This window comes from Pelmatolapia mariae, linkage group LG8 (assembly GCF_036321145.2).
Source record: "Pelmatolapia mariae isolate MD_Pm_ZW linkage group LG8, Pm_UMD_F_2, whole genome shotgun sequence".
Classification (NCBI taxonomy): domain Eukaryota; kingdom Metazoa; phylum Chordata; class Actinopteri; order Cichliformes; family Cichlidae; genus Pelmatolapia; species Pelmatolapia mariae.
This window is the reverse complement of record NC_086234.1, coordinates 24,286,782-24,311,693: the sequence shown is the minus strand read 5'-3', so window position 1 is coordinate 24,311,693 and position 24,912 is coordinate 24,286,782. Positions and strand designations below refer to the sequence as shown.

Here is a 24,912-nt window from a genome sequence, read left to right as displayed (position 1 = left end):
CTATTAGCAGTCTCCTCGAGCTCGAGGTGAAAATCATTTTGGTGAAAATCGGGTCAAAGTCACACCAAATGTGACAATCAGTAAAAACTTTATATTGCCCGCAAGGTCTTCAAACTTCACAGAAATATACTAGGCCTTTAAGACTAACTAGGTTGGCTAATTATTTGACGTTGATCTTCATTGTTAGGGCCCAAGGTAAATGTTGACCTTAACATAAATTTGAAGGAAACCATATCGGGTAATATATCATGTGAAAGGGCATGGGCTGAGCTGTATGCCACACTTGTTATTTTTCTAATCCATCGCCCTGTGATGTCACATTAAAGACATAAGGTTTCCAAAATCACGCACTGCATGAATATGTCTTAAAATCTCAAGTTTTTATAGCTTATAGAAGCCAAAGATTTCAGCCAATCCTGCTCCAATCATATGGGTAAACATAATAAAATTTTAGTTATGCAAAAGTCTTCGAGGTCAGGGTCACACAAATTAGGAAAAAAATTTTAGTATCCATTGGCTCATCTCCAAACATTAAAGGAGTATATTAGTGATTGGGAGACATAGGCACTTTCTTTCTTTGAACTCTTTAAAACAATATTTTTTTCAATAGAACAGAACAATGACACAAAATCATTAATATGCTACACTAGATTTCTGTGTTAATAATGCTGATGTCAGCACAAATCATCTGTGAAAATAATGCATATGCCATTATTTGGGATTTTCATATTACCAATGCTGATATTAGGTTTTCAAATACCCCTGTTAAACTTCATTCTAACCAGTGTAGTTTTTCTTTCTTTCTTTGGTGTATACCTTTCAATTTTTAATAGAAAATCCATTTTATGGCCTTATGATTGGCATTGTGGTATTTAAGTTATAGCTGTAGAAGGGTATAGGATGAACAGTTTAGTAATGGAATGGTTACTAAAAAGTCTGCATAAAAATGTAGAAAAATGCGTGAATTATATCAGGCAACTATTCTCTAAATGTGTTTTTTTTTTTTTTTTGTTCATTAAATAAGCAAAAACAAAAGTTATATGACAATACAGTTGCTATACTGTTGATGAAAGGACTGTCAGAAAAGTTCCTGTTCTGAATTCATAGGTCATTAATTGTAAAAAAAAGAGTCTTTGTCGATCACATCGCGCTATTTGTGTGTCCTGAACTTAACAAACACCAACGAAACTCAAACAAACACCAAAGACAGAGTATTCAAGGTCACGGTGTAAAATGTTTTTGCAACTGGAGGGCAGTGTGATGTAACTGTGACCATAACAAACTGGGTACACTATCAGCTTTGAAGCAGCAAACAGTTTTTACTTCTTTTTGTTCTCTTATTTTTATCTTTATGACCCGGATCAAAATAATACAAGGAGAGCATTTAGGCCTTTAGTCTTCCCATCTGCGTGCATTCAAGTCTGTGTTTACAAAGCCTTTAAGCATATCAGCTGAATCCTTTTTGGTGACATTATTGGGGTGATATAATAGTCGTCCTCTTGCGCCTGTGGCATGATCTCATTAGACTTTAAACTAGTACAAAAAGTATCTTTCATTGTTCCTGTTACTATTTTCTATCCTGTAAAATAAGTAGAATAATTAGCCACAAATTAATAGTCTCAACTACTAAAAGATTAGAGCAACATATAATCACTGTAGAGGTGTTTGAACCTACTTAGATAGACAGTGGGGAAAAAGTATTTGACCCCTGGTGAATTTATGATTTTTACCATTTACAAAGCAGTCTGTAATTTTTAATAGATGTTTTGTTTGTTTGCTTGTTTGCTTGTTTATTTGTTTGTTTTTTATCTAAATTAATGTGGATTTTTGTGAGAGAAATAAGTATTTGATTTACAGCTTGGTGGAATAACTTGTTGGTAAGCACATCTGTCAGACATTTCTTGTAGCTAGACACCAAGTTTCCATACATCTCAATGGGAATTTTTACAGATATCTGAAGTTTCAGCTCTCTCAGTAGATTTTCTGTTGAATTAAAGTCCAGAGACCAGCTAGGCCAACTGGATGAACTTAATCTTCTTCAGCAGCTGCTTTGTTGCTCAGGCCATATGCTTCCAGCTTTGTCTGGATGGACAACCTACCTGTGATTCATTTTTAATGTCCTAACTGAGTGAAGGTTTTCTTTCAAGACTTTTCTATATCTTCCTCAGTGCAATGCATTCATACTTAACCAAAGTAGCATTATATCTACACATAAGTAACCACTAATCAGAGACTAGGTTTTTAAAGTGTATCTTTGATCAATTTGTTGCTAGCAGCCTGTAGCAAAAAGGCGTCATTTGTTTGCATTGTTTTTTGTTATTCATCTGCTGGGGGCAATAAATGATTACACACAATAACATTATAAGTGATTCAAACTATGCAAATGTTCAGTCTTATCTCAATCTTACAGGACTCCAGAAATCTGTCCGTATGTGTAAGTTTAGTTTGCTTCATGTATTTTGTCCTGACAGACAATTAATCAAATGCTCACCAGTTTGTGTATCCATGTGTTCTGTCCATGTTCTTGTTCTCTTTCTCCTCATTACTCCAGGATGGCACACATCCACGCATTAATGTACTTGGCTGTGTCTGTGTGCAGGTTGTTCTCCATTACATGTCTTTTAATACAGTGTGCAACACACACAGACACAGACACACAAATGCAAAAAACCTTCAGCTTCTTGTGAGGCTAAAGTTCAAGGTGACATTCTGCCTGGAGGGTGTGAAAATGATCAACTCCATGCATGCCGTAGATTCTGCTTGGAGTTCTGTTGTTAGTATGTTGCAGAGGGTGTCTTAAGGTAATAATCAGTTAGGGCTACTTTTAACTATGTTTTCCCATTTCAGCTCCTTAGACATGGTCCCATCTATCTCTTGTCCTGACTTGAAGTCCAATCAAGTGCCTGTATCCCAGATTTAAGTGGGCTGATGGGGATGCAGGAGTAGCCTGTTACCTAAGCCTTGATTGAATTTGTGCTGAAGAGCTGCTAGTTCTCCCAATGTGGCGCCACTGCCTGTACTCTCCTCATCTGTGCCTGCTGTTAGTTTCACCGCTTGATTGATGATTTGATAGCAACATCAGTAGTCTGCATACAGAACATATGAATATTTTTAGCATACGCCATCACCCAGTGGATGGTTGCAAATCAGGCTGAACGAGGCTTAGAGGCCCACTGCCTGCTCAGAAGAGAGTGTACTAACATAAATGGCCTGCTAATATGGATGTTGGAGGTATGTTTGTTGGGTTTGAGATCACTAATACATTTCTAGCTAAGCTAATCTTTTTTTTCATGATAGTTACAGTAGATACAGTAGATAGAATAATTTATAGTCCTAACCGAAACCTAAAATAACCAAATAATTTTAAATAAAGATCTAATATTTATTAAATTAAATTACTAAAAGTTAAATAATACATATGAAGTATATAATCCATGTATCTAGCAAAAGGATTTGCTCCAATGTCAACCCCTCTAAGCTACAAATGTAGAAATTTTAGCCCTTTAAAGTGATAGATTTTTATTTACATGGACATGAATTGTATCAATGAAAACTTGTGTTTAGGGAAACAAAAGACATGGAAAATTGGTGTTCAAAAACAGTAGATTAAAAGTAGAGACTATTGCACAAACTGCCATGAGACTGTGGTTTTTTGTGGGTTTTTTTTTTTGTTTTTTTATACAAAGTCGTCATTTTATTTTTTCCAGTGAAAGTCATGATTATTCTCTTTTGGCATGGACATGGACAGCGAGAGAAACCATGGTCAATTAGTCACTGCTGTTACTTCTTTGAAGTCTGCTCCCTGGGGTGCATGTGTAGTTGCTGCATTGTAACATCCAAACAGCAGTGCATTCAGTGCAATTTCATCTATAGTGTTTTATCATCCGTGTGCCAGTAGTTACTTTTTCCTCGTTATGGTTTACTTTATATTTTTTAGGTCAATGTAGAGGGAAAGACACAGTAGAACCCAATCCAACACAACCCCAAAAAAACCCAACATCTCTTTATAAGATGGTTTAAAGTTTTTTTTGTACTCAGCTGTAAAACGCAAATGGGATATTGTCATTACCCTGCAGGCCAAGTTTGAATGTGGTAAGTTGAGATCGACTGAAGTAGGACTTTCACATTGATACCATAGATGCATCTACTTAAAATCTTGGACGAGATGGAATCTGAGTCACCTTGGCATCAAGGTCAAAGGTCGGAAGTCATGTTTTCTGAAAATCTTGTCAGTGCGATAACTTGAAGGAAGTCACCTAGGATTTTGAAATTGATACCATAGGTGTAACTACTATGAGGCTGAGGGGTACCACTGGACACTGCCAGTATTTCTGCCTCATCCTTTTATTTATTAATTTTCCGAAATCTTATTTCATTGTCGTGTATCTATCTATGTTTCTCGACTGCGTTGCGTTTTCTTGTTTTTCTGTTTGACAAACTCTTTCTAAACGGTTTGTAAAAAGTGCTGCCATGTGAAAGGTTTTACTTATCAAGAAGTAGTAAAAACATCATCTGGTCATAATCAGATAAATATGACCTCAGATGAACAACACATGATACTGTGTCATTATTTATTCAACAGCATGAGCCAAATTGTAGAAACAGAGCAGGATTTATTGGCTTGGAGAAGCACCTTTAGGACCAATGACTTTATCAGCCTCTCACATGGTTGCGGAAGAATTTTGGGTCACTCTTCTGTATAAAGTTGCTTTAGTTCATTAAGGTTTGCAGGCATTTGTTAATCCACAGCTCTCTTAAGTCCTGCCACACCATTTGATTTGGGTTTTGCAACACATCGTTCTTTTTTGTGAGCTATTTAGACCTTTCTTTGATAATGTGCATGGATCATTGTTGCTTTACCTATTGGACAGATGGCTTCACATTGGACTGCACAGTGTTTTTGGTATACAAAGGAGTTCATGTTACTGTGGCTGCAAAATAAGTCCAAATTATTATACCTCCACCACCGTGCTTGACAGTTGGTTTGAGGTGTTTGTATTCTGTTTTCACCAAACATGGCACTGTGTATTATGGGCAGTCATGACCACTTTGGTCTTATCTGTCCAAAAGACATTGTTTGTGAAATTTTTTTGTCCTCCTGACAAACAAGCCATACTTGTTCAGTCTTTTTCTAATTGTACTGTCATGAATTGAATCTTTCCTATTGAATAAGCTTTCGAGCATTTTAAAAAAAGTGATGCCCTAGTATATAAAACCTTAATATTTATAGAGGGTATCCATTCTTTTTCACATTAATGTAGAAAGTATAATAACATGGATTAGCCTGAGTCATCTGGTGTATTTAGCAGAAAGTAATAAAAATCTTAATATCAATGGCTAAGAATTTCATGGGTCACAAAATGTCCTTCTCCTCTCTTAGGTGAGTACACTCTCTACCTCCTTTGAACCCATCTCTGTTCTTATGCGTTTTATTTATATTCAGTTAGAGCTTAAACTGTAGTTTTATCAGGGACACTTGAATGGTTACATAATGTTTCCTCTCTTATTTTTGACATCACCTAGTTCTGGCATTACCAGGTTGTCATGACTTTTTCCTATGATTTTCTGTCAACTCTGGAAAAACCTATAATAGAGATATAATGGACACATGTAGGGAGGGCAGATATGCTTACATAACATTAGATGTACATGGAAACCTGCCTGAATGACTCGCTGAAAGACTAGATGCAGGAGAATGAGTGCTAGCACAGAAGCTAATTTATTATTAATTGACCAAATAGCTATTAGCAGTTTTATCAACAGGTGTAATTACTTCTCGTTTATATCTGTATATTCGACTTTTTTGGCATACACACATTGTTAAATACATTTTCAACATCCAACGTTGGAGCAACATCATGTTAAGCTTTATTAGTTAGCTACATTTAGCTGGAATCTTTTAGGATCTGCCCATATAGCACAGCATTTTCTGTTTCCACTGATAGTTTAGCACAGTCTAGCAGGGGCTGTAGTCTGGTGTAGTGGTGTAGGTAGGGTTGCCAACAACTATCAAATAAGAGACCCTCTGGCATGCCAGAAGCACAATGCACAGAAAGCTGGGCATAGTGTAAATAAGTGCTGTATGTTCATACAGCCCATGAGTGACCCCAGAAAATTTGCAAGGAGGTGGTTTTTGCCAACTGGTCAGGAATTTTTTCTCTAGTGACCAATTCAGGATGACATTTGAGCAAGTATATGACACTGGCAGTAAAGCAGAAGATGACCCCTTTATAGGTTATTCATCCCAAAATTGAGGTGCTAGAATGAGTCAGTTTATTATGTGAAACAAGGAATTGTGAAGCTGATGGAGTGCTCTCACCAGCATATAAAAGAATGTTTTCTTATTTTTGTATTGAGCACACATCCTGTCTTTATTTTTTTTAGATCAGTGCCACTTACTTTGAGTCTCAAAAAGAACCATTGTGAATTGGTAAAAGAATATGTTGATGTGTTTGTAAAATGCATTGCGTCATCATTTCAACACAAACCTGCTATCTGCAGACCTAATTATTATTTATTCCCTCCACTGTAGCTATGATTGTTGAGTTTCATTCCAGCTCGCTGTGTGCTAATGTCCATGTGGAGCAGACTGCAATGCAATCAAACTGTGGACGTAACCATACATCTTAGTCAAAGCACATCAACTGCTGGCCCTTAATTACACAGCAGTCGAACTCTGTTAGGAGGCAGAAGAAAAATGAAAGAAAGGAAAAGGAAATGTCAGCATACGGCTTGCTGAAGGCTGGGATTTAAAAAACAAAACAGACGACATGAGCTGCAGAGAAAGAGGAAGGGGATTAATTCTTTGATTTAATCTTTTCATCTATTCTAAAAATGCAAAGAGAGCTGCCAAGTTTTCTCAGCATGCTTAAGCATGCTTTCTCAGCCGCCTCTGATTGCTCTTGAGCAGGTAGCGCTAAACCCATTAACAATGCAATTTATATCTGGGGATTGCTGCACTCCATAAAGGACTCTTTACCACTTCTTAACATTTGTTTCACCTCACCTTTATATTTATATTCCTCCTCTTTTTTCCTACCTTGCTGCTCCTGAACATAGAAAAGCTGTTGCCATGGTAACATTTGTGCCTCTGGGATTCATTTTTGTTGTTTTTGGGGTTTTTTTTACAGTCATCTATGCATTTCCTTAGCCCACAGTCAGGTGGTAATTTTAAGTTTTTCAGTCATTTCATAAACAGCACTTTGAGTTGCTAATGCCACTGAAAGGTTCACCATATGGACAGACGGGTTAAATGCCTTTTGTGCTGCATAAATGGGTAGGATGTGACTATTTTCCATTCCTTTTCTTGAGAGAGAAGTGCGTTTTGGAAAATGCAACTGTGACCAGTTAGATAAGATTCTGTGGCGTCACTCCCTGCTGGATATGCACGGTACTATATAAAGAGCTTAAAAAAAATAAACACTCGTCAATAGCCAGCAAGAGAATACAGCTGTGTGGAAATGCACCAGCTGTTTCAGAGGTGAACAAATAAACTTGAACAAATAATCGCTTCAGGGCAGAACAACATGTGCAAAAAAACAGCACTCTTCTGTCTCTATGACGGGCACAATAACATTTCAAAACTATAGACAAAAGTCATGATATTTAGCTATTTAAGGCTCAAAGCCAGATACCAAAAGCAAACAAGATCTCTCTCTGCTGTCTCTATACGAGAAACTGCTGTGGTAGCCAAAGCATCCTGTTTTATTCTTTTTCTTTTGGCTTCTTTTGGCTGCTCTTCAGCGATTGACACAGCAGTGTATCTGCCTCTGTCTCACCCATCCCTTGCATCCTCTTATGTCACACCTACCCTCTACATGTCCTCTTTCACAACATCAATGAACCCTCTCTGTGGCCTTCTTTTCCTCCTGCCTGACGGCTCCAGCTCCAGCATCCTTTGTCTAGTATAGCCACTATTCTTCCTCTGTACATGTCCAGACCGTCTCAGCTTCGCCTCTCTTACTTTGTCTCCAAACAGCTCAACCTGAACTGTCCCTCTGATATTCTTATCCTGTCCATCCTTGTCACTTCCAGTGAAAATCTTATTCGTTTGTGAAAACTTCATTAAAATGCGGATAAAGGCAGCACTTTTGAGACTTCACAAAAGTATATGCAAATTGACCAGGAGACCATTTTCAGTGTTTTGTCAAGAGCATTCTGATTTTTCATGGCCAGTAAAGCCAATGTTTTCATGTGCACATCTTGTCATTGCATACATAATACTGTAAAAAAAAAAAAAACTGTTGTGATAATGACCTAGATGTTTCAGGCATATAATGAACAGTATTTTGCATGGAGCTTATTTTCTTGGTTGAATGTTGCTTGTAGATGGACTATAAAGTATGCTTGCTTGGTAAAATTGGTGTAACCCATTCCCTCACTGACCTGGGACTGCAAAAAACTGGCTTCAGTGGCTTCAGGACCTCCTGTTCGATCTACTCATGAATACAGATGAATCCTTCAGGTGCCTTTTAGCAAACTCCAAGTGGGCTGTCATGTGTCTTTTACTGAGGAATAGCTTCTCTCTAGCCACTCTACCATACAGGCCTGATTGGTGGAGTGCTGCAGAAATGATTTTCTTTCTGGAAGGTTGTCCTCGCTCCACAGAGCAATGCTGGAGCTCTGCCAAACTTGAGTTAAAAAGTTGAACTTTGAGGGTTTTTTAGACTGACATAGTGTGACAAACAATCATTAACTTTCAGTTTTTAATGCAGTTTAATTGGATATTTATGGTAAGTACCATTGTCATTGTCTTCCTGTTGTCAGGTGGCGAGATGGGAGCATCGTACACGAAGACTCTCTGGGCTCTTTGGTAGCCCCTACCTGGCCTGTTGCTGCTTGGGCTTCGTCATTATACTGCTAAACATTTACCGCAGCCACAGGTGAGGAACACACTTTTAACCATAACAAAATATGGTTTGTTTTCCCCCTCATCCAGTCCAACAATTTTAAATTTGCACTTCACCTTTGATTGAAAGAAAGCCTTAGTTCTCATAACATTGGATGAGAGGCCTTCACCAATCCAGTGGTCACTTGGACATCATTGGACATATAAGCCTGCATGAATTTGTCCCCTTTTACACTCTTTGTTTCTGTTTCTTCTTTTTTTTTTTTTTTTTTTTAAACCTGTCCCGTTTGGTTCTTTTGCCATCAGAATTATTGTTTAAAGGCGAAGAAAGATGCCCAATGGATTTACTTTACCAAATGGACCATCCCAGCCTTGCCGTAATGGTCCATTTGATTTACCTTTTATTGTTTATTTTATTTTATTTTATTTTTTTTTACTTGCTAGATACGGGACAGGGGAAAAGAAAAGGGAGAAAGAAAGAGGGGGGAAAAAACAAAACAAAACAAAAAAAAAAAACAGCGGAGAAGAGGGACGGGGATAAAGGGCAAAAAACAAAAACCAACAAAATAAGCAGACAAAAAATACATATATCGATCACCTGGATCACCTGTTGAGAAAGAAAAAAGAAAACAAGCAGAAGAAAACGAGAGTAATAGAATAAACAACATCACAATGATATATGGGAATATAACACTAAATACTTAATATTAAACATTATTGTGCAGCACGTAAGATCGACAGCGCACAGTGTGCTTTGAGGTAGGAGCCAAAAAGGGTGTAGTTTGTGTGTGTGATCACCTGTGTGTACACCTGTGAGCATGAGCGCGCTTGTATTTAAAAGGTTCCTTAATGTAATGATCTGCTAGAGGGTGTGGGGGGCCACAGTCCCATCCTCCAGGGCATGAAGCAGGTATGGAGGAGATCAAAACTCCAGACATCCAGAGGCCCCCAGAACACAAGAGACCAAGGAAGACCAACAGAGGGGCAGCCGCGCCACTATCCCAGAAAGAGCTGAGGAGAGTCCCAGATGAGGGATCACTCAGCAGCCGCGGAGCAGAAGCCAGGGGGGGTTGCAGTGACGTGCCCGTGAGCTCCGCCGGCAGCCAGCTGTGCCTGAGTGACCGAGCCCCAGGCCGAGAGGCCGAGGGCACCCCACCCCCGAAGTGGCCCGAGCGAGCCCCAGGTTCCAGGCCCCGATAAGCAGCCACCAAGGAGTGAGCCGGTGTGTACCCGGACGCCCACCCCCGGACACAAAGAACCACCAACGCATCGATGTCTGAGGGCGTCTGCCACCGGCAGGGGAAGTGGTGGGGGGAGATAGGCCTCCAAACCTTGGAGGGCCTGAGATGTCCCCAGAGAGGTGGCGTCTGATACCCAACCTGACATATAGACACAGACATACAGGCACACTCAAATACAAACATCCATTCCCACCCTCATGCTCTCATAGGCAATTACTCCACACTCAACCAACGTGGAGACAGACATAAAGAGACGCTGTACACACAATCACACTCCCCAAGCGTACTCTAAGAACCGGGTCTAGGTACCCTTGCCCCTGGAGGGGGAAACTGCACCCAGACCCAGGTGGTGTTACACTTTTCCCTGCAGTGGGGAGAAGCAGACTGCCCCGACTCCGCAGCAGCAGGGAGGCCCCACACACCAGACCCCAGTCGGATGGCCAACTGTTTCTGTTTCTTCTTCTGTTTCGTCCCACCTCTGTGCCTTCTTTTTCTGCTTTCTCCACAGCTCTTTTTTCCTTCCTCCTTGCTCTTTATCTGTGCCCACGGTTCTGTATGTGGCAGTATCACCCCACGCTTGCCATATACCACTTCCTATATGGTGTCCATACACCCACACCTCCCCCTGTGGGTCAAAATGATGACAAAGGATTCTCAACAAAACCACACACAGACTGTATGTCAATGCAACAACAAGCCTTTTTTTCCTCTCTCAAAGGATCTGTGTGATGTCTGTTGCTGGGCAACAACCATTTTGGGAACAGGCTGGTCCAAATTGTCTTGCCAGTTTTCTCTTGTGCTTATGAAGAGAATTTTTTATCAACTCACGGTGCATTCTGAGTAGCTAAATAAAGCTGTGGGACAAAGTGATTTATTCACTCACTCATTCATTCACAAGAAGAGAAAATGTGAATAAGGTGATTAAATGCTGTAATAAACTTGGATGTAGTCATATAAGGCTGCAAACAAGGATATTGAATAGGAAGCTGTGGTTCCATGTCTTGTCAGAGGAAAAAAGGCAAGACTTCTGGGTCAGTGTCCTTTGGAGAGACGAGTTAAAGTGAAAATGTTTGGGAAAATCCATGTTTGATGAAAACCAAACAAAGCATATCGTCAAACATCTCATACCAACTGTCAGTCATGGTGGGGGAGTGGTGAAAATTTGGGTTTGTTGTGGAGCTGCCGGACCTCTTTGCCTCTCAGTCATCGAGTTTAGCAGTATACTAAAGTCAAATGTGAGGCCATTAGTTTGATAGCTAAAGCTTAGCCAAAACTGGGTCATGGAAAAGGATTGTAATACCAAGCACAGCAGCAAGTCTACAACAGAATGACTAAAAGAGAAAAAAATCGAAGTGTTGCGATCAAGGTATACTTTGGTGGGACCTTAAAGTGGACATGAAACACTACATTTATAAAAGCTAATTTATACCATGTCTGGAGGGGAAAATCTTCTTCACTTACATTTGGGCTTTGCTTTTCCGCAGTTCTAGTATGAAGTGATTACTCATAGAGATGCAATGAGAATTTCTAAAGGTATGACATCTCTTCCTCAGAGGCTCTGGGTTTTTTGTTTGTTTTTTGTCACTGTCAAGCCCTTTTTATGTCACACTCATCAATCTATTCTCCCTATGAACGTGTTGATAGATGTTAGAATTCCTGACCCTGTTTTGGTAAGAAACATGGTTATGTTTGTGTTGTGATGTGCATGTAGTAACCTGTTACGATGTAAACTGTTTGGGTGTGCTTAGAAAAAAGTCTGTTTCACTGAATAAAATGGTGCTGATCGCATTATGCAGACATACGCTCTGTCAGCAGATTGCACCTGACCCGACTGAGAAAAACATCAGTGTGTCTGACTCCAGCTTGTCTGGTGAACTACCAGTGCACCTGACTCAAACAGGCTCTCCACCGCACTGTCTTAATTTATAAAGGGCTTTACAAACCGAAAAATTATGGCTAATGGGTAAATGTTCTCATTTCAGTGCGGCTAGCCAACAGTGTTAAAAAACCCCAAACAAAACATACTGGTTTTTTAACATAAAAGTGATTCCTTTCTTGATTTAGTGTCCTTGTTTTTCACTGAGTCAGCAGGTCTGTCACTGGTTAGCTAACATAAATTAAGTCTATTAGCAGCAATCAACCAGCCAGCCCAGTGACTCTAACTTTAAAGACTTGTTTCTTAGATCCTTCACAGACAGAGTGAAAGCTGTGACAGTTTTAGCATAGGGCTCCATGGTGTAAATTGGCCTTAATACATATAGTGTTTCATGTCCACTTTAAGAGAGCTAAGATAAGATAAGATAAGATAAGATAAGATAAGATAAGATAACCTTTATTAGTCCCACACGTGGGAAATTTGTTTTGTCACAGCAGGAAGTGGACAGTGCAAAAGTTATGAAGCAAAAATTAGAATAAAATAAAATAAGAATAAATACAGTATACAACTGTACAGAATAGAATAAAATTAAATACTATATACAGTAGAATAAAATAGAATAAAATATGCAATAAGATAAAAATAGAATACAAGTGCTATATACAACTCAGTAAAAATACAATGATGCTAGAAAAGATTATTGCACATTAGTGTTATTGTACATGTGTGGATGTGTGTGTTGATCATTTGGAGTCTTTGTTGTGCAGTCTGACAGCAGTGGGGAGGAAAGACCTGCGAAATCTCTCCGTCCCACACCGTGGGTGCCGCAGTCTCCCACTGAAGGAGCTGCTCAGTGCTGTCACAGTCTCATGCATGGGGTGGGAGATGTTGTCCAACAGGGATGGCAGCTTAGCCACCATTCTCCTGTCACTCACCACCTCCACTGGGTCCAGAGGGCATCCTAGAACAGAGCTGGCCCTTCGGATAAGCCTGTTCAGTCTCTTCCTGTCCCCAGCAGAGATGCTGCCGCCCCAGCAGACCACACCATAAAAGATGGCTGAGGCCACCACAGAGTCATAGAAGGTCTTCAGGAGTGGGCCCTCCACTCCAAACGACCTGAGTCTCCGCAGCAGGTACAGCCTGCTCTGCCCTTTCCTGTAGAGGGCGTCTGAGTTATGAGTCCAGTCCAGTTTGTTGTTCAGATGAACACCAAGGTACCTGTAGCTGTCCACAGCCTCGATGTCCATACCTTGGATGTTCAGTGGTTGCAGTGGAGGATGTTTGTGCCTGCGGAAGTCTACCACCAGCTCCTTTGTTTTACTGGCATTGATCTGGAGGTAGTTCAGCTGGCACCAGTCCACAAAGTCCTGAGTCAGTCCTCTGTACTCCTTGTCGTCCCCATCAGTGATGAGGCCGACTATAGCAGAGTCATCAGAGAAGTCTGCAGGAAGCACTGGGTGGAGTTGTGGGAGAAGTCTGCAGTGTAGATGGTGAAGAGGAACGGAGCCAGAACTGTTCCCTGTGGGGCCCCCGTACTGCAGACGACCCTGTCCGACACACAGCCCTGAGTCCTCACATACTGTGGTCGGTCGGTGAGGTAGTCCAAAATCCAGGTAGTGAGGTGATGGTCCACTCCAGAGTTCTCCAGCTTGTCCTTCAGAACCGAGGGAAGAATAGTGTTGAAGGCACTGGAGAAATCAAAGAACATGATTCTCACAGTGCTTCCAGCGGTCTCCAGGTGAGCGAGGGAGCGATGTAGGAGGTGAATGACGGCATCATCTGCTCCAATGCCAGGCTGGTAGGCAAACTGAAGTGGATCCAGTGATGAGCTCACAAGGCGCCGAAGCTGAGCCAGGACCAGCCGCTCCAGGGTCTTCATCAGGTGGGATGTCAGAGCCACCGGCCTGTAGCTGTTGAGGTCCTTGGGGCGTGAAGTCTTTGGCACTGGTACAACACAGGAGGTTTTCCAGAGCTGTGGGACTCTTCCCAGCCTCAGGCTCAGGTTGAAGAGGTGCTCCATCACACCACACAGTTGGTCCGCGCAGGACCTGACGACCCTCGAACTGATGCAATCTGGACCCGCTGCCTTCTTGGCTTTAATCCTCCTCAGTTCCCTCCTAACCTGGGTGGTTGAGAGAGACAGGCTGGAGCCTTGTGTTGAGTGTGTATTGGATGCTGTTGTTGGGGGTGGGGAGGAGTGAGCAGGGTGAATAGAGGAGGTGTGAAGTGTCTGAGGTGTCAGAGGTGGAACAGCAGCAGTGGGGGTGGTTGAGTCTGCAGCCGATGTTGAAGACTGCCTCATGGCTGAATCAAATCTGTTGAAGAAATGATTCAGTTCATTTGCCCACCTCACATCCCTCCCAGGCAGAGAGTTCTGATGTTTGTGGCCCGAGATGGTTCTGAGGCCTCTCCAGACTTCACCAACGTTATTTTGCTGAAGCTGGTTCTCCATCTTCTGCCTGTAGCTGTCCTTCCCATTCCTTATCAGTCCCCTCAGCTCTCTCTGCACCCTTTTCAACTCCTCTTTGTCTTTGGATTTGAAGGCCCTCCTCTTCTGCTTGAGGACGGCTTTAATTTCTGGGGTAATCCAAGGTGTGCATAAATAAACACTTGCAATGAACTGAAGCAACACAAAATGAAGAAATATAGAATCCTATGAATACTTTCCTCTTCACAACGATATACACTGATAGTACAGTAAGTTTGTGCACCATGAAGTTAAATGTTAGCATGTTCACTTCTTAATAGTACAATTAGAAAGGACCCTTAGGTTTAGCCCACACATTCTGTACATTTAGCTAATTATATTTAAAACCAAATGTATCCCTGACAAAGCATTTATTAGAGTGTATTTATTTAGAAATTTTTATTGCAAGGTTCATGTAAATTCGTGCAGCAAACCTAAATAGAACAAAGCCTGTCAACTTTTTCAGTCAAACAACTTGAACTTCACTGCATCACGTACATGTAGATGTGTAAAGGTGCAGGTTTCATATCCCTCCATGTATCACTGCTGCTGCTTGCTTCAACTCCTATACACCCCAACATCCAGCTGTTATCTGAATAGATAATTACTCATCAACTATTTTCTTTGTCAGGAATAAACTTGACATTGTAAGGGAAACAAGCTATCCAAATCTACCTGGTCCTGTGTACAAAATGCAATTGATTTCCCCCTTGTTGTATCATGAATTAAAGGTGATTGGCCAGATTCTTTGGAAAGCTAAGTTCAGTTTCACTAGTCACACCCGGGCCTGATTATTGCTAAACATGAATCAAGAAATCGCTTGCATAGAAGCTGTCTGACAAAGTGAATTGGACTAATAGATCTAAAAAGTAACACATCACACTGTGATATAAAGACATAGCCGAGAAACAAAGTCTTTTACATCTATCAGTGCCGAAACAGTTACAAAGCTAAGGTTTTCTGACTCCAGTGAATCAACGTGAGTGGCATTATCGACAAACAGAGAAACCTTCAAACACCTTCCCAGAAATGGCCGACCTACCAACATTACACAAATTGCGCATCAATGACTCATCCAGGAGGTCACAGAATAACTCAGAAAAACATCTAAAGAGCTCCAGACCTCACTTGCCTCCATTAAGGTCAGAGTTCATGATTCACCAATAAGACGAAGACTGGGCAAAAGTGGGATCCGTGGGAGAGTTCCAAGGAGAAAACCACTGGTGATCAAAAAGAGTACACATTTGCCAAAAAAAAAAAAACCCAAACATCTTGATGATCCCCAAAACCTTTGGAAAAATATTCTGTGGACTGACGAGAGCAAAGCTGAACTTTTTGGAAGGTTTGAGTAACGTTACATTTATCATAAATGTGAACACATCATTTCATTTTTAAAAAAGCATCATACCAACAATTGTGGCACCAGCATAGTACTGGTAGTGTGATGATCTGGAACTGCTTTGCTGCTTTGGGACAACTTGCCATAATTGATGGAACTATGAATTCTGCTCTCCACCAGAAAATCCTGGTGAAAGTCTGTCCAGTAGTTTCTGCACAGAAGCTCAAGCACAAAGTGTGAACCTAAATTCAATTAAGATTCTTCAGAATTACCTTAAACAGGCTGTTCATGATTGTAAAAATCTCCAGTGTAGCTGAATTAAAACAAATCCTGCAAAGAAGAGTGAGTCAAACCAGTTATTAGGTTGAAGGGCAATCGGTTTTTCATATAGAACATAGGTAGGTTTGGATAACCTTTTTCCCTTAATAGCTGAAATCATGATTTAAAAACTGCATTTTGTATTTACTCAGGTTATCTCTGTGTAATGTTAACATTTCTTTGATGATCTAAAACAGTGAAGTTTGTAGCTTTTTGGATATTTGTCAATCAGGAAGATAAAAATACTACTGTGGCAATAATTAGATTTTTGTGCGCGTTTAGAGGGCAGCACAGAGAGGGCTCTGCCGTAAACATTTGAAAATAAATAAAGGTGAAGTGGTAGTTTTATATATGTATCCTGAACTGGAATTATTTATCAAAACAAATTTGTTCAATTCAAAAATGAATATGATGAAGTCGCTGGTTGGACTTAAATGAGTCAGTTGTTGGGCTTGCAGGCAGCACTTCTGATGAGCGCTGCACATGTGAAAGTCAGTAAAATATATTTGAGCAGGAATGCTTTTAGTGTCTGTCCTGTACGGTAATGACTAAGAGAGTCACTGAATCCTTGGAAAGTGGAGAATGTGTTTTTATTTAGCATTTTTTGCTGACAAATTATTTATCATCTTTTTGTATTTGCTTGCAAATTCTGAAGCATGCTTTTCTTGATTATTGAAATAAATCTTCCTTGAAGGTCACTTGTCTAATAATTGGGTATACACAGTCTATTGCATAGTGTTGTCTGCAGTTTCAGCAAAACATTTTAGAGTTTTGCTCTAAAAAGTTTTCAGCAAAACTTTGATGTGTCTCTCTGCAATACGGGACTTGAGTCAACCGTTGCTTTTATATTGGAGTATAACCAGAGTACAACCAGGTGGCAAAGGTTGCCAAGCATTGATGTCATTTTGTGTCTACATCACTAGATGTAGATGAACGTCTGATTTAAAATCTTTAAGCTTCTGCCCGGACTCTGAGTGTAAGTAGTTAATATGTGCTTCTGTTAAATTGTGAATGTCTATGCATGTAGACACTAACAGACTGTCTACACATGAGTTCTTTGTGGATTTATCACAGTTAATCGCTGTATTATCACAAACAGATTGCATGTAATTGCCAACTTGGGGTAATTTCTTAACAAACTGATGATGCACCAAAGTTGGTTTGACTTTGGGTGATCACTGACCTTGTTCCCATCTTCAAACCAACCACTTCAGTGGCAACAACAGTGGAGTCGAAGTTAACTGCACAGTTTCATTAATTTTGGCCATAGCAAAGTCTCTAACCATTACTTTCCTAGTGTGAATGTAGTGTTAAGGTCCTCAGTTAAATAATGGTGTTGTTCGTTACATCTGTTTTTTTGCTGTTCTGTTTTTTCTTTTTCTTTTTCTAATCAGGACTCTTTAATATTATTAAACACAAAAATAAAGACCTATTCTGGTATTTATATAATGGCAGTTAAACCAGTAAAATCATTTTAAAAATCATTAAAAACCATCAGTTTTGTAGAACAGTTTATTATTTGACCGATGATGAAACCACAACAGTATCACGCCAGTGCTCCAAAATGAACTTTGTAAGGGAAATCAGTGGGACTTTAATTTAACAAAATTGCTGCAGAAATGTGTAGAATAGCAAAACACCACAAGTAAAATAGATGAGGTTGAATGACGTATTCACCCAGTGAAAAACTTGATTTAGGCACAGCGCTAATTACCATAGTAACAAAGTAACAAAGACAGAGTAAAGCTGTTAGTGAGCAGACACAAACATTAATGAATGCTGGGTTTGGTTTTTTTTTGTTTATTAATCAAAGTGACTCATTACCCACGTATTTGGCACGTGGGCATTGTTCTGGTCAATTCAAGCCCACTAAGTCAGATAATATACTATTCATTGTTTATGATAAAATAATCTTTCTTTGGATGAGAGCACGATGGCATGACGTGTAGAAAAGGTCTAGCTGCCCGGTAGTTGAAACGGGACATTTTAATCTTTGTGGTATGTGTTCTAACCATGCATCCATTTGTTCACCTTGAATGCACCGTTTCTATTTTTAGAGTTGAAGACATCAGGGCCCTGCTTGCTTTTTCTACTAATGCTACAGCCTCATTTCTCAACTAAAAGTTTACATTTGCTGGTTCTGCTGCTGTTCATATAAAACCTTTATCTTACCAAAAAAACATTTGTATTCATATTGTCTCTCAGCATGCCATGAAAAGTGATGAAGTCAAAGTACTATACAAGACACATCTCCTGGATGCACTGGTACACATCTTCAGTGATGTATCCTGGGGTCATCAGGTGTTTCGGGTCTCACAACATCATACACCCTCACCCAGGCTCACAGCCTGGATGGCCCTCTTCTTGGCTGCCCCAGCCACACCCAGCCGGCCTAGGACTCTGCAGAGTGATCGTCCTGCAAAGCCCCTACAACCCACTTCTATGGGCTCATAGAAAGTCTTCCAGCCCCTTCCCCTGCACTCCTGCACTAGTTCCTGGTACTTTGCACGTTTCCTTTCATTGGCCTCCTCGATCCGCTCCTCCCAGGGCACTGTGAGTTCCAGCAGATCAGCTGTTTTGAGGCCTCAGAAATAATGATCATACTCAGTACAGTAGTACACATTTTTTGAGTTTTCAGCAGAACCACTGTGCTTATTGGTTGTTTATGACAGCGGTCCCAAACCCCCAGGCCACAGACCGGTACTTGTCCGTGAGTTGTTTGGTAGCGGGCCGTGAGAGTTGAGGCTTGGGTGTGAAATTTATGGTTTTCTTGGTTTTACTTGGTTTTTATTGGGTTTTTTGTTTTTTTTTTATCATTTTTAGTGTTAACTTGGTTTCCCTGGGTGTTTTCCTGTGTGTTATGAATAAATCTTCTTTTTTTTGGTACTGGTTTTATTTTGTTGTATTTATCCGTGAGCCCAGTCCGTGAAAATATTGTCGGACATAAACCGGTCTGTAGGGCAAAAAAGGCTGGGGACCGCTGGTTTATGAGACTACCATGGAATAGCTGTGATCTGATCTGCTGCTCGGCCAGTTCAGCAGATTTGTCTTCTGCAGGAAAGCGCAAATAGAAACATGCAATTCTGCTCTGCTCACCACAGCAGATACAATGGTCCCCTGGGGAAAAAACAACAAAAAGCCCACCTAAAACATTATTACTGTTTTCAGTCCCAGCTAACAGACACACTGACCAATTGACCTTAAAGCCTCTTTGTTGTGCTGCTAAATTGTCTGCCTAAGTGACTTGCTTACAGAGCTAATGACCTGATTGACAGCTACGCCTTTTTATAGCTCTGTCAGACCAAAATATGACTGTTTGACAGGCATGCAGGGTATCAAGGGAGTTTATTTTTATCTGCCAAGCATACAGCACTGATGCTCTCCACTGATTAGGCTTAATGGTAAACCTTAGGGAAAGCTCTCTGAGCTTTAATAAGTCAATTTTGTAATTAACTGTCTATGTTTATCTTTCCTGCTATTAACACAGAGTCGAGAGCAAATGACAGATTTAGAAGTGCTAAATATAAAAGGGTTACACATTCAGTCGTACAAATTGCTCTGAATTTGTAACAAGAGTATATCAAAATCCATGTATATAAATTTGATTAATGTTTGGAAAAGGTTGGCAGCAGGTATTGAATTGGTTGTCTGTACAGCTCCGTTTGCTGATGAATGAGAGACAGCCTGTACTGAACATGCCTGAGAAGACAAACTTTGGAGTGGCCAAACATGAGCTACCTTGAACTGTGAGTCAGGGCTTCTAGGAGCAGCCCTGAGTCATGTTACTAAAGCTTTCAAAATTTTGTCCTTTACTAAATGACGTACTTTTAGTAAGTGTACATGTACCTTCGGTTTTACTTCTGCAAGTAGAAGTGGCTACAGAGGCTTGTGTTAAAAGCACTGTTGCTCCCTGTGCCTCGAGTTGAATGGGTAGTTTTGTAAGGGAGAAAATCCACAGACACTTACCCATTTGAGAGTTTTTTCTTGGGTGGGGGTAAAGAATCTTTTTGTTTTTAATTTAGGCATTGTAATATGATCATTTTTGCGTCATGCAATATTAAAACCAGGCATTAACAGTCTACATTGATCATCATTACACAATGCAAGTTACCCAAGTTGTTCCTTAAAGTTGTCTGCAAAGAACTCTTTTAAATGTTGGACAATTATTTGCCAACATGTAATTCATGTTGCTGCAACAGCTGCCTGTGTGATCATGGCAACAACAGAAATCAAAGCGAGAGAAATGCTACACAAGCAGATTTTATCTGTGATGCATGCAGTGGACACACAGCAGAGAACAGACAGATGAAGGGGGCTAGAGGAGCATCAGCTTCAAACTTAGTAGACAGTTATCAGTGTTTACAATTTTGGTAGAACAAGCTAATATCTGTTGCTTTAACAGAATGTGAGTGTTAAAGTAAAAACACATAAACTGAACAGCCTTGATGGAAAATGTTTGTAGAGAAATTTGCCACAGAAAACATCAGCTTCAATAATCCTGCTTTTTCTGTAAAAACTTTGAAGCTCTGTTAAGTATCTCCTAAAGGGAAGATGCACAATTAAAGCAATGTGCACAGAGCAAATAGAATCCTGCAGAGCATTTCAGGCTTGTTGACACATTCCTTAAAGAGTCAGAGTAGGCCTCCAGGCTCAAAAGAAGAACTCATTTAAGTCCATAACCGATGGACCAGAGGTGGCTGTCAGTCAAGACTGCTAATCTGCAAGAGGTGGCCTCCACAGAATACAATATGTTGGCCCCCATCTGTAACTAAGTCTATTAATTTTTTCTGACTTGAACCAAATGTGGTACATATAGGATACATGTAGGAGCCAAAAGTAAGAGTTCGTATTATGCACAAGGTATCTTTTTCTTTTGGTCAATTTAGTTCTCTTGTCTAAATGGACATCTCTTTCTGAAGTTCTTATTAATCATCTTAAAAGACAACAATTACTTTTCACAGTCTCAAAGTTCTTAAGTTGTCTGGCACATTTTCAAGGATGTATTTGGGGTCCCAAAGAGATCTTCATCTTAGACAAACTAAAGAAAGACTAGTTGCTGTTTTCTGGCTAAATGAAGTCAACGACTAGTTGACCAGATTAGACCAGACAGCAGCATTTCCTCGTGAAAGTTGTGAACTGATCCGTGCAGTATTTCTATTTGCTACTGGCTTGTAGTCCTGCCAATAGAAAGCAAAGCTAGCAAACATCTCATCACTGCAGGAGCAGGAAAGGAAAAAACGCAAGAAAAAAATCACTCTGGAGGTAGTTATTATGTAAACAGCCTAATAGCAGTTTACATAATTGTGCTGCAGAGTGAAGGGAAAATCTAGGAGATAAGAGGAAGATGGTGCACCCATTGTTGCCGTAACTGAGGATCCTAATGGAAGCATGAGCTACGGAAAATATATGATCACTCAGTGATCAGAGAGGATTTCAAGCATTTTCATTTAGACTATAGGTCAAACTCCAAGGTTTAAATCTTAAATCGATGTGAAATAACCAGCCTTGTTTTTTGTGTTTCATTTACTTCTAAACTTTTAAACTAAGCAGCTCACTTTGAAAGACCCTTTATGTGACTCCCACACTGAAGCTTCTTATCTGACCTCCAAATACTTCCTCTTCATTCTGTGGTGTTTCTCTCTTGTCAAACATTCTGTTTCACATTTTGAAAGCTTTAATGGAGATGCTGTATGGCTTTGACCCGTAAGGCTAATTTACGTTATTGTGATGTAATGATTATATTAACATGAATGGACACTTTGCTGTGCTATAGCATAAAATGGTACAGGAAAACTTGATTTTAATGAAAGTTTTTCTGTATTTCTTGGACCAGCGGTGATTCGTCACCATTCATTACAAAACATTCAGTGGTCAGTTCCTGAGACCCACTAACCCCCTGCCCACATGCCCGTCCCCCTGACCCCTTTTCCTGCCTCCTTTCCAATCCAAATCTCAGCAGTATGCTCTGCCAGACAACCTTACTTAACAGACATCCCAGCAGTTGCTCTTTGTGTCTGACGTGGCAAAATGCCACATCACATTACACTTCCTGCTTCCTTTTGCAAAAGGAGGAATGGCATAAGATTCACAGCACGGACCCCGTAACCCAGTTTTTTCTTATTAACCGCAAACCTAGTTTGATTTGGGAGCCATTTTCCTCGGCAGGAAGCACACTACGTTCAGACCAAAAGCTACAGGTGTGTTAAAGCTTACGCACATATAGACACACACAAATGCACACATGTACATGTATGTCATCAGCCCCAACACCTGTGTGGGTGTTGCCTTAGAAATTCTGGAAAGATATTACTTTTGAATCCCGTGGCCAGGTAACAATTAAGATCAGCTGGATGTGAGAGTCCTTATAAAATTCAGAGAACTGTAGAATGTAAAAAGATCCCAAAATAAAACATGAAAGTCAGATAATAAATTGGCAGTCACCTCTCCCAGGTTGCTGTAATCTAGACTTTACAAACCTAATCCATGACTTGTTCTTTTTAGAAAGAAGAGCCTTTGCATTTCCTTTTGGAGAAACGAGCCATAGTTGTTTAGTCGTTTTCTGATTGTCCCATCGTGAACTTTAACATTTAATATGAATTTGCTGTCTTAAAATGGACTAAAATTGTTTCGAAACGGTCTTACAATACTTCAGCAACTATTAGTTATTAAAGATCATAGCTGTTGTCTTTCCTTTCAGTAGCAGCGCCTGCCTGGTACTTACCAATTTAATTCACTTGGAAACATTAAGGGTCTAATTAGGTTTTCACACATTGTGGCTTGGTGTTGTTAACTGACTAATCAGACAGGGTAATATGTTATACGACGCCATGTGTTGTTGTTCAACTGAGGTTGTATTAACCTAATTTTGAGTCCTGCTAAGGACCAGATGATTTCATCTTATGTTTGGATATTTAAACCCTTAGAAATATAAAACAGGTTTACCTTCTTTTTTATGACTATATGAGCCAAATGCTTGGTTTCAGACAAAACTGTGAATCATGCGACCCTACAGCCCTTGTACGTTCCAAGAATAAAACCAGACAGCTTGAAATGAGAATAACAGCTCCGCTATAAGTATTTGATACTTTGTTACATAATGTATAAATGTTGCATTAGTGATTCTCAGTGCATTAAGTAAGGAGTAGTTTAGTCAGTATCCCTACCTTAGTATCATGAACTTGTCTTTACCCTTTAGAATGGTGTTCATATATTAATATGAATTGTCCACATATGTTTATGTAAGTTGTGCTTTTAACAAATCATAGAGCAAGCAGTGTCTGAACAGTTATTCAGGTGGCACTTAAAGTGGTAATGGTCTGTGGACAAAAAAAAGAAGTCTCACTGTGAATGCTTTACAATTGAAATCGATAATTGCATTCGTAGTCAGAACTCTGCTAGTATCATCTTTCCATAAAGGCAACACAAAAACCCAGTGGAGCATCTTTTAAAGACCCTTTCATCCTTTTAGAAACTCTTCATTCAAACATTGTATGAAATCACAAAATGCAAAATAAAAAAGGTTTCAACGACCATACTTGCCCGACGCACAACCCTCACATCATCTGTCAGTCCTGCAGTTGATGAATAAGACTAAGTCGATAAATGATCAAAATTATTTTGGGGACATTAAGAAGCGAAATGAAAATGTGTTCTCAAGTATTATTAGAGATAATTAGGTGGAACAGTTTGTAAATTATAGACCTTTAATGGATTACTCTTGTTCTGGATGTATTTCTGTTCAACGATATCAGAGTAAGGGCAGCATGATGGCGTGGTGGTCAGCACTTTTGCCTCACTGGATCCTGGGTTTGAAACCACCATCTGGCCACCATTGGGCCTTTCTGTGTAAAATTTGCATGTTCTTCCTGTGTCTGCGTCAGTTCTCTCTGGGTACCCCTTCTTCCTCTCACAGTCCAAAGACATGTGAATGGTTGTCTGGCTCTCTGTGTTAGCCCTGCAACAGACTGGCGACCTGTCCAGGGTGTATCATGCATCTCAGTCTATGGTAGCTGGCGTAGGCTTTCATAGAAGTACTGTCAGGCTATCTTATAAAATAAGGTCAAAGCTTTACAGTATAATTCTGAGAAACCTAGTTTCCACTTGAGAAAATGATGACAACAGCTTTGAACTGTTAGATTGTTCAGACAGACGTAGATCAGGGCTGGGCCACTGGAGATAGAAAAGAGTGGAAAGAGGAAACAGATTCTACCCACTTCAGCAGCTTACTAAGCTGCTATATGGCTAAGGTACTTTACATGTGCTACTAAATTTGAATCCCGATATGCTAATGTTATGTACAAGAGCAAAATCTTATTTTTTAGCATAAAAAAATGCTGTGAGACATTGGTCTCCATTATTATGTGTTCAGTTACAATACCTGGAGCATCACACAGCATGCCACATCCAGTATGATGTGTGCTGCATGGATGCTACACACTTGTCGTGACTTTGCTAATACCAAATTAGTCATTATCTTTTACAGCAAGTGGGGGGGCAGCTGTTAGTACTAGCCGCAGCTGTGTCTGGCAGGTGATTGCATCTCTAAGAACATATCTAGTTTTCCCACAGAATTTCCATGTTGTTTCCAGGAAGAGAACATGTATCTAAAACCTGTCCTTATACTTTTATATTTTTGTGACATTACAGGTGACAGCTGCACCTGTGTTACAACTGCTTGCTTCCAACCCTCCAATTTGTGCTGCCCCTACACTGGCCTTTATTGTACTGGCTGTGTCTGTGTTCTTGAAGTGGTGCACTATTAGGAGATAAGCTTCAAACCTTTCCACTCCCAAACTTTTCTGTTTTGCAATTGCAGCAGAATGC

The 24,912-nt window shown here is 40.1% G+C and overlaps 1 protein-coding gene across 1 annotated transcript in view; it reads left to right on the top strand.

The window, feature by feature from the left end:
* Window positions 1-24,912, top strand: part of pemt (phosphatidylethanolamine N-methyltransferase) — an 80,028-nt gene that overhangs the window by 18,361 nt on the left and 36,755 nt on the right. The window contains exon 3 of the mRNA XM_063481630.2: window positions 8,767-8,882. Coding sequence (XP_063337700.1) covers window positions 8,767-8,882 — 116 coding nt within the window. The remainder of the gene's footprint in view (window positions 1-8,766; window positions 8,883-24,912) is intronic.